The 9,946-nt window shown below is 38.8% G+C and overlaps 1 protein-coding gene across 4 annotated transcripts in view; it reads right to left on the bottom strand.

The window, feature by feature from the left end:
- Window positions 1-2,831: 2,831 nt before the first annotated feature.
- HERPUD2 (HERPUD family member 2) overlaps window positions 2,832-9,946 on the bottom strand; it is a 97,173-nt gene continuing 90,058 nt past the window's right edge. For all 4 annotated transcript variants that reach the window (XM_048839073.2, XM_048839074.2, XM_048839072.2 and 1 more), the window contains 4 exons: window positions 7,355-7,477; window positions 5,777-6,100; window positions 4,225-4,342; window positions 2,832-3,765 (listed from right to left, as the gene is read on the bottom strand). In XM_048839073.2, coding sequence (XP_048695030.2) covers window positions 3,604-3,765; window positions 4,225-4,342; window positions 5,777-6,100; window positions 7,355-7,477 — 727 coding nt within the window. In that variant the 3' untranslated portion in view covers window positions 2,832-3,603. The remainder of the gene's footprint in view (window positions 3,766-4,224; window positions 4,343-5,776; window positions 6,101-7,354; window positions 7,478-9,946) is intronic.

Here is a 9,946-nt window from a genome sequence, read left to right as displayed (position 1 = left end):
TGGTCTTCAAGGGGAGGGGCAAATGATGTTCAGTGATGCTGGTGGCTTGCATCTGCCAGATTACTAGTGGTGATTGTTCTTGCTAATGTCCTCACAGAGTCCAAAGATATTTAAGATGGCATAGTCTCGTGTTACTGCCTCAAACATTTTAGCCAGAATTTTATTTTCTCGAGCAGTTGTACATGACACTGTGAAGTAGGGTTGTTTTTAAGAGGTGTAACGGTGTCCTCTCAGGGTATGTCTACATACCAAAGAAAACCCTGTGGCTCGCCCGTGGCGGCTAACTTGGGCTGATAGGGCTGGGGCCATGGGGTGGGAGGTCCCTAGAGCTCAGGCTCCAGCCCAAGCCTGGAAGTCTACCCAGCAATGAAACAGCCCGACAGCCTGAGCTTCATGAGCCTGAGTTGTCTGGCATGGGCCAGCCACAAGGCTTTCTTTGCTGTGTCGACATACCTTAAGTGTTCCATCCTGTCAGCCGACCTGAAAAATCGGGGGGGGGGGGGGGGGGGCTGACATTTTGTCTATTATATAAAACATTGGTGTGTAATGCATGTAAGTGTTAAACTGTATGTGCACACTGATATTGGGATAAAATTCTGTGCTGCCTTACAACATATCCTTTGACTTCAATGAGGTTGTTTGGGATGTAAAGTAGTGCAAAACTTGGTGATGCCGTGTATTTTGTGTTTTTGAGACCAGCTCCTAAAACAGAATAGACTATAAGAAATGTGAATAATTAAGTAGTTTATTAGTCTTCAGTTTTTCTATTATTTCCATTTCTCTATTCCATTCTGCCATTCCCCACTATTTATTTATATTCCATTTTCTGTTTATTCCTTCCCCTCCTCTTCCTCCTTTATCAAATGTGTCCTGCAACCCACCAATACCAGGTAATTGATCCTTCATTGACTATAGTCATCACCAATGGCTCTCTCCTCTCAACTGGTATTGAAAATTTTCTGTTGTGCATATCTCCCCAATCACTTGCCCATTCTCTTTCTTGTCTCTATCCTCTTTATTTTCCTCCCCTTTACCTCACCCTCAGCTCCCCATCTTTTACCTTCTTTGTGCACTCCCCTCTAGCTCTCCACACTTCTTTCCCAACTCTCCTCCTCCTCTTTCCAGTACCCCTCTGGCTTTCATTTTCCTTCTCATATCTATTTCCCTCCCTCGCCTCCTGTCACCCTCCAAGTTAGTTTTTCTTCCTCCCCTCCTTTTCCCTGCAAAACCCAAAGTTGCTCCTTTCCATGATCCACCTCACTCATCATCAGATTCTCCTGCTTCATTTGCCAGTCTCCAGTGTTCTTACCTTCCCCACATTCAAATCTCTTCTTTGCTTGTCCGGCTACAATCAAACCAACTCTTCTGTAGTGGCTGCCACTATTACTAGCACAGGGCCAGAATCACCGTGGGAGTGGTCCTCTCAATCCCATCTGTCAGCAGCAGAGAGCTGCCAGTACTTGCTTGCTGCAGCAAGAAAAAGGAGGTCTCCAAGCAGGGAGCAGCTACTGTCGGCATGCCACCATGTTGTAAGCACTGCAGATGTTAGACATAGAGCTTGTAAGATAGCAGGGAAGACTAACTGCAGGGGCAACAGGTAAGGAGGGTACAAGCTGGAGATTTGGGTGCCTCTGTAATGTAGTGCTGTAGGCTATCACAAATTAGTCCTACAATGTCTAGGGTTGCCACTGAGAGTCCTATCATTGTATTCAAGATCAGTGTGTTTGCAAACATTAATTTTACATCCATTAGGTGAGATTCAGGTACCTGTCAACTTGCCAAGGCAGCCATCGCTTGGGTAGAGAGTTTGGACACCTCTATGCTATTGCATAACAAGGACGTAAACCAAAGGGAGTTATGACTTCTGTCTCATTGAAAACAAGGGAACAAAACAGCCTACTTAAAAGTCAACCTATTATTTCTACAACAGGCAGTAAAAGAAATATTTTGAAGCCTTTAAGAGGGCATTACAAATGCTACAGCATTAAGAACATATGGGTATTTATGTACTGAGGGCTGATATTCATGGCTGGCTATTTTCTAGTTTACGGGCAGCTCCTTTTTACTCGTTTGTATCAGTTAGGCTGGTTTTAACATGTCAGAAGGGTCTTGAACCTTAGACAGGCACTTTATGTATTGTATAAATCCAAATAAATATAATAGTTATTTTAAGGCTTAAATACTTCCTTACTGAAGAGCTTTCAATAGTTAATACTGATGAGGGCAGGCCATTTTAAAGCCTTGTTTTTCACTTGTTCATAAATTCTCCTAACTTTGTCCTTTGGGTTGAAACTTAATGTTTGGGCAGAGCCAAGATAGGAATTCCTTATTTTATTTTATTATTAAGTGAGCATCATCTGTTCAGCCATTTCTGAAGTAATCAAGTACAAAACATACAAGAGTTGTGGGAATCCAAAAATAAAGTGTTAAATTTAACTGTGTAGTTCAACTATTAATTGGGTAAGGAAAGAGTTACTTCCTGACTTTAATGCATACAGTAAGGGATTGTGCCACGGATGTGTAATGCATTATTTCTCTCATTTAAAGGCTACTTACCATCTTTAGTTTTATCCCAAAAAGAATGCAAAACATTTTGTTTCTGCTATATTGAAATAAATAGTTTAAAAGTACAGAATCATAAAATTGATAAATTATCTACCACATTACCTCTGCCATTATAAATATATACCTTTATTCACTATGTGCAATATGGCTGTTGTAACCATATAATTTCAATTTTGTGATTCATGTGCTCTCATCCCTAATGATGTGTACATGTAGGGTTTTTGCACTTAAAAGGTTGTATTTCTAGGAATAAGCATCCATAAGGGTTACTGTAACTTGGTTTTTATTAAAAAACTAATTACATATGTCTATTTTCCAGTACATCTTTTTTTAAAAAAAGTACTGTATGTATCAAACATTGATGATGTACTTTATCACTGTTAATTTTCTTTGAAGAGCTGTCTAAAAAAGAAAATCACCCCAAAATGTATTGAAACTGGCTATATAGCCTCAAGATATTTAAACTTTCTAGCTTCTTACATGAGAGGTTTAGTACTTTATGGCATAAGAAAAAACATACCATTAGCAGGTAATGCTTTGTCCGAATAGAATTCTTTTGGGGATGCCATAAACACAAAACTCAGACAAGGGATTTATATAGTGATTAAGACTATTAGGAAGACTCACAGTTAAGTTAAATTTACCAGGAGGATAAATCTCATTTTTAAAAAGGTTTTCGTTGTTGACATTTATACTTTAACAGCTCTTCAAAGGAATAATCATGCACACAACCTACAAACTTCTTGTCTCAGTGTAATGTACAACTAAAATTAAGATAAAACATGGAAGACCAGTATTTTTACATTTAATCTTCTTTCGAAAAAAGAAGAACTTAAAAAAAATTAGTAGTCCACTTGTGCTTAAAATATTCATATGCATGAGAAAGCCAAAAGGGAAAAAAATACACATTTTTGTGCACCATGATCAAAAAGTTATTATAAATCTTTTGAAATTGCACTGTATTTAAAATACCCCCTAGATTCAGCTCCCTCTTCTATGTACAGCTGCTAATGCTGCCTGGCACAGTTCCTCTTGAGCCTAATTGCCAACCTGTGGAGGTCCTTCAGGGATAAGCGATGTGAAGAAGGTGGTGATGAAGGACCAAGCTGAAGCCATGAATCCAGGATGCTGCTCTGTATTGCCATCTTCACCTGCATCTTCTCCACTCTCTTCATCAATCCCATCGTCCATAAGACGCTCCTTTTAAAACAGAAGTTGTCTAAATGGTTTAATTGCTTTAATAAAGAGGCAGAATATATTAATGGAAATATTTTCCTACATAAAGTAACCCTATTAACAGGGCAATTCCCTGTGAAGGATCTACTAGCATAAACATACAACCCATTCAACAGTGAAGTAAATAACTAGCAATTCTCTATTAAATACTATAGACGAAGATGAGGGCAGTATTGATCTGGTTTCTCATAATAAGGCTTTAATCATTAAACATTTAAAAACAAACTCATTTCCTTTCTGCCCATCCCACGTATTAAGGTTACTTTTTTGTTAAAAAAAAAAAAAGAAAGCGAAGTGCATTTCTATCCTCATTCCCTTCTGATTCAAGCTGAATTTTGTACTACTATTCAGTTACAAATACAGATTATCTGAAGGTGAGCGAATACAGGAAAACATGGAACATCCAAGTTGACATTCACCTACCATCTCCTCAAGGTCAGGGTTATTTACATTTTGTTCATCACGGTTCACTTCTGCATTGTTATTGGCTGCCTGTTGCTGGCCTCCCTCTTGCCTAAAGGGGAACCATCCAGCTTGGTGTCTATTTAATAAAATGAACAATTAAAAGCCTTGTCTCTCTAAATTGTAAACTTGCTTATGAAATTTCTACAATGGGAAAATAACTGCTATCTACATGACCAAGTCTCATTAAACTTACTTGCAGATTAAGAACAGATAATCCATTCTTCATCTTGATTAGACTGTTGGGGGAATACTGGAGTCTGAGCATTATTTCTAAGTAACAAAACTAACTGAACAGATCCCTGTTAGCCCAAATAAAGAATAAAATGCTTCTTAGAACAGCTAATACCTATGTTATTTTAGGTAAGCACTGAAAAATTCTGCTCAGTTTTTTTTTTTCCTACTTGCCTGTCCAAAATAAACACAACAACAACCGCAACCACCACCACGATAATTTATTGATGTCAGTGATCATGGTAATGTGCAAGTGAATATTTTGTTCATGAGCTACTCAGTTTTAATGATGTTTCTGACAGGCAGTTTTAAGTCATTATAATTAAGGCTATCCTTGTGGGGGAAAAGCCGATTGAAAATTTAACCAACAGCTGTTAGCACAATGACGTAGCAGAATCAACCATATCTTAAGTTGAGAATTCAAAAATCTTAAATGCAGATCTTTTCAAGTTTAATTCCTTAAAAATTACCTCTTGAAAGTAGCCCAAGATGAATGTGCTATGTAACCATTAAGTATTTCTGGCACTTTCCACTTCCATCCAGATCACACTAAACGCCTTCACCCTGGCTGAGATGGTATTTTTAAATTCATTAAACCTCAGTGTCATTGTTAATGAAATTTGGTAGCAAAAGGCAGTAGCTTCCTTTTTTTTTAAAAAAAAATCTGTATAGTAAAGCTTTTCTTTTCCGGTATCTACAATGCCCCTGAATGTTGTATTCTGGAGTGTCTTCACTGAGCCCATACAAGTTACTGGGAGCATTTAGTAATTATATCTGTGCTTAATTCAAAACTGAGTTCAGCTGTACAGTTCACCTTTAAGATCTCCAACCAGTAACAATATGTAATTTACGCCAATGCAAACACATGCTTTGGAAATCAATTGAATGAAATTCAATTCTTCCTTCACTCACCTCTTAAGTTCTGTTCCCATAATTCTCTGTTTTCCCTGCAACAGTTGATAAGTTGACATCACCAATATCCAAAAAGCAGCATGTTCTAGGTGTGATGCCCGTCAGTTCTTACAGGGAAAAAGGGAATCCAGAACTCAAGAATTCTATATTTTGAGACTACATCTGTTTGAAAGCCAAGTTTCTGTATGTGCCCTGTTAATGATTATCGTTAATTCTTCTCTTTTACAAATTCTTTAGAGTTCACGTTTAAGTTGGAATTCTGTAAAGTGATCCAATATCACACCTTTAAAAGTTAACTTACAATGATAGTCATACACTGATAATCTAAACTACGCTAGCTATTCATAACTGAATATTTTTTACTCACAAATAAACCAGTAGCATGGCTCCCATCACCATGACAAACCGACTGAAGGAAGAATAAAAGTATACAATGCTGAGGAGAATAGCTGCTCTAGAGAATGTGTACATCCAGTCTAACCAGTCTCGATTGAAGTCCTCCTCATTCACCACTGGACCTCCTTGTGCATTCATTTGAACATTCTGGTTTACAGGCCTGTTCTCCTGTGCTGCTACGTTTGGCACTGCTGGGGGCTCATTTGCAGGAACATGCTCTGAATTTACAGGCTGCGCGATGGCTGATCTGACTGGCTCAGTGCTGGATGTCGCCTGGGCTGAAACTGCAGCTTGACTGAAATTTAAAAATATGTTTTCTGAAAAGCTAGCTTTGTATCAGAAGTAATAATATTTAAACCAAAGCTTCCTTCCAGCTCTTTTGTATAGAGAAAAATGCCAGCTGAAGCACCTAGGAAACTTGAGATCTTAACTACAGTATATAAAATATATGCCAAATTCCTCTTCTTTCGATAGTACCTCTGTACAGAGACCTGGCAGCTCTCACTCATCTTTTCCCTTCATTTTATACCAAATATAAACATTCTCAAATAAATTTAGATACATACAAGCAAAAAAACCCCAAAATTAATTCAACTATATTTTCCCTCTTCCTCCAGAAAGAGACGCACAGCATTAGTTTAAGTAAAAGCTCTTTACTTTTTGAGTAAAACATCAACGTTTAGAAAATAATACAAAATTTCATCTTTAAAGAACCTTTTTGTTATCCGGTAATAAGTAGGTCTTCACCAGGGTCTCAGATGATTGTGTGATCTAGTACAGAATCAAAGCTGCAGTATCTGGACACAACAAGGTGAAAGTAGGGGAGATTTGGCCTTTATTATAACCCTCTTCCCAGCTGAGGACACTGCTTCTGTTGGACAAAGACTATGCACACTGCATGCACTCAGTACCAGAGATTATTAGAGTGACACGTGGCATTACCCCTCAGTCAGCAGTTGTGTGCTGTCGCCATAATGTTCCAAGCCCTACCGCCAACTGAGTAAGGTGGGAGAGAGGAGATGATCTACCTCTGGGACCCAAATTCTCATTCAGCATGATGCACCGACATTCAACAGGGCTACTTCCCTTGCTTTTTGGCTTAAAAACCAATGGAATCCATTTTACTTGGCATGAGAGATTTTTCTGGGTCTTGCTAACCTCTACTTGAAGACAAAAAATTTTTAATGATAATTGTGATTTGAGCCTTTTAATAGCTAACCCCATCTCGCAGAAGTGTTACCTGGGCAGTACAAGAGCCCAATGAGTCTAATGTTTGTATCACAACAATTCCAAAGGTGAATGTTAATAAAGATACTTTCAAACAGAAGAATTCCACTCTCAATCATAAAACTTTAAAAGGAATACATTTTTAGAAGCAGGCTAAGTCATTTTTAATTTAATAGTCAAATTAAGTATAAAACAGTAAAACCAGATTAATAAAAGAGGCAAGGCACAGACATTTCAGTCACACAAACAGCAGCTATCTAGTTTTTTTATGGCAGGTTGTCATCGTGGTAGGTGCACTAAGACGATACATGAAATAACTTACTATTGCATGTAGTACTGACGTGCATACATTTGTTGCCACCATATCATCTGTAATGGGCTGAATGCAGGGTACATTGGAAATCCAGTAGAAACACCCTGACCTGGAAACTGGTTGCCTATGTTGCTACAGTGAATTAAAAGCAAAACAAAACAAAAAAACCACCATTCAGACTTTGGCTATTAATAATTACAAATGCATTTATTATTCTAAAATATAGATTACACTGGGTACCTTTTTCTTCATGTGCTCCATGAGACAATTCAATATCAATAAAATTGTGAAGACATCCTTTGGATAAATACCTGATTCTATCATCCATTACTGTGCAAAATGAAGAGCTCTTTGTCAGAGATAAAAGGTCACCACAATTATGTGATCAATCCTCATTTGAATGTACCATTATTTCCATTCTAAAAAACATTTGTTGCATCTAGAAACTCTATCATTACCTACATTGACTAATGGGTTTATGGTCAAATAATCATTGTTAGTTATTTCATTATTAGAAAAACTTCTTAAATCAGAGCTGCTGATCAAACATTGTGTATATATTATAGGGAGGGATTATCTGCACCAGAAGACTTCACATGTTCAGAACCCACTACTACAGGCAATTCAAGGAACTATCAGCGTTTAAAGCCAGAAAGGACTACGAGATGCTCCTGCATATGACAGTCCACCAACACCACGTGCACACTAAACCCAACAACTGAAATTAGACCAAAGTATTACAGTGAGACTGTTACGTGCCACAGGCAGAAAACAAAATGGACTGAGGTGTGCAAATATCCAATGCAATGGCAGGGAATTGATTAAAATGTACTTTAACTCTATTATAGCTTTCTCTTTTGGAAGCAATGATAGAAATATCACCATTCACAACCACCGAATCAGCAAGGATTGACTGGACATAGAAAGCAAGCTACCCTCTCACCCCCAGAGGTGGCCCCTTTGCATCCTGGTTGCAAGATGCTGGAAGAGCATGGTGGGTAACCTTACTCTAACACTGCTCATGCAGTCTCTTTTGTGGATAAAAGAACTTTGTTCCCTAGGGCAGAGGTCTCCAAAGTGGGGTGTGAGCAATACCATCCCTGGGAGTGCGCAGCAGGAGGAGCGCTGCCGGCACAGCGGCAGCAGCGCTCCTGGACCTTCGATTCTTCGGCGGCACCTCGGCTCTCCCTGCTCCATCTCAGGTGGCACACCGGCGGCAACTCTCTCTTTTTTTTTTTTTTTTTTGCTTCCCTAGAGCTGGCCTTGGGGGTGCGCGATTCAAAAAGTTTGGAAATCACTGCCCTAGGGAACCTTTCCCATGCATTAAATTCACATGCAAAAAAATAAAGAAACTCCTAAATGGAAACTCCTAGATTCCAAAGTCTTCCCAAAAAACTCTGGGGTTTCTTATGGCATCTTTCAATCGATTTTTCAGGACAGTATTATAGCATAAAGCAATAGTTTTAAAAAGTTTATTCATATTGCAGTTAGCAACAGTAGAAAATACCGCAAATACACGGCAGGCTACAATTCTGTCCTGGGTAGATCACTGGTTGGAAAAGTGTTACACCAAGAGATCTCACTAGCCCACCCAGGTATTCAGATAGGCAAGGAAAGTCAAATGAGAGGAAGGAGGAGTGGAAGATGCTAAAAACATTATTCTTCCCTGATATGAGAGGAAGGGTACCCGTGTGAACTGATTTGCTGTTAATCTGAGCACAAGGCATCATGCAATTCCCTCACCCTACCACATAGCCCATCTGACAGATTTGTATCAAGTTCTTTACGCTATTATCTAATTTACCCAGAGTGAACAAAAAGCAAATACTGCACAGAGATTGGAAATATATACAAATGTTCTCATTAACCAAATTAACATTCACACAAAACTGAAAATAGCTTTTTTGTTTCTTTATAAATTCCAGAAATTGAACTGGCAGGCTCCGTGACATCAGCAGGGTCAAGTTGTGCCTGTGACAATGGCTTAGCAAATCAGTACTTTTTTCTAAGGATGTCATCTTGTGTCCTGACAAATAAGCTGTCATTTAAGGGTAAAGTAAATATTTACCTTTATGAACGCAAAGATAAGTTCCACATTTTTAAGGTTGTGTCCACTGAGAATGCAAATAAATGAAAACCATATTTCTGAAAGGAGCATAAGCTATCAATATTTTTGAAGGAATTTTTCATCTTTGTTCACTGCCCAAAGCATTCAAGAAAGAAGAGATCATATTATGAAAATGTACAGAGTGGCGTCTCCTTTTGAAATCCCAAGTGAGATGAGTTTGGCACAGGAAGTAAACTTGGGAGAGTGTCATTACTCCCCCCTTCTTCAGAAGAACGGCCCTACAGACCAAAGGTCCATCCAGCCCAGTATCCCATCTTCTGACAGTGGCCAGTGCCAGGTGCCCCAGAGAGAATGAACAGAACAGGTAATCATCAAGTGATCCATCCCCTGTGGTTCATTCCCAGCTTCTTGCAAACAGAGGCTAGGGACACCATCCCTGCCCATCCTGGCTAATAGCCATTGACGGACCTATCCTCCGTGAATTTATTGAGTTCTTTTTGGAACCTAGTTATGGTCTTGGCTTTCAAAACATC

Source organism: Caretta caretta, chromosome 2, assembly GCF_965140235.1.
Source record: "Caretta caretta isolate rCarCar2 chromosome 2, rCarCar1.hap1, whole genome shotgun sequence".
Classification (NCBI taxonomy): domain Eukaryota; kingdom Metazoa; phylum Chordata; order Testudines; family Cheloniidae; genus Caretta; species Caretta caretta.
Note: the sequence above shows the minus strand (reverse complement) of the source record. Positions and strands in the feature narration are given on the sequence as shown.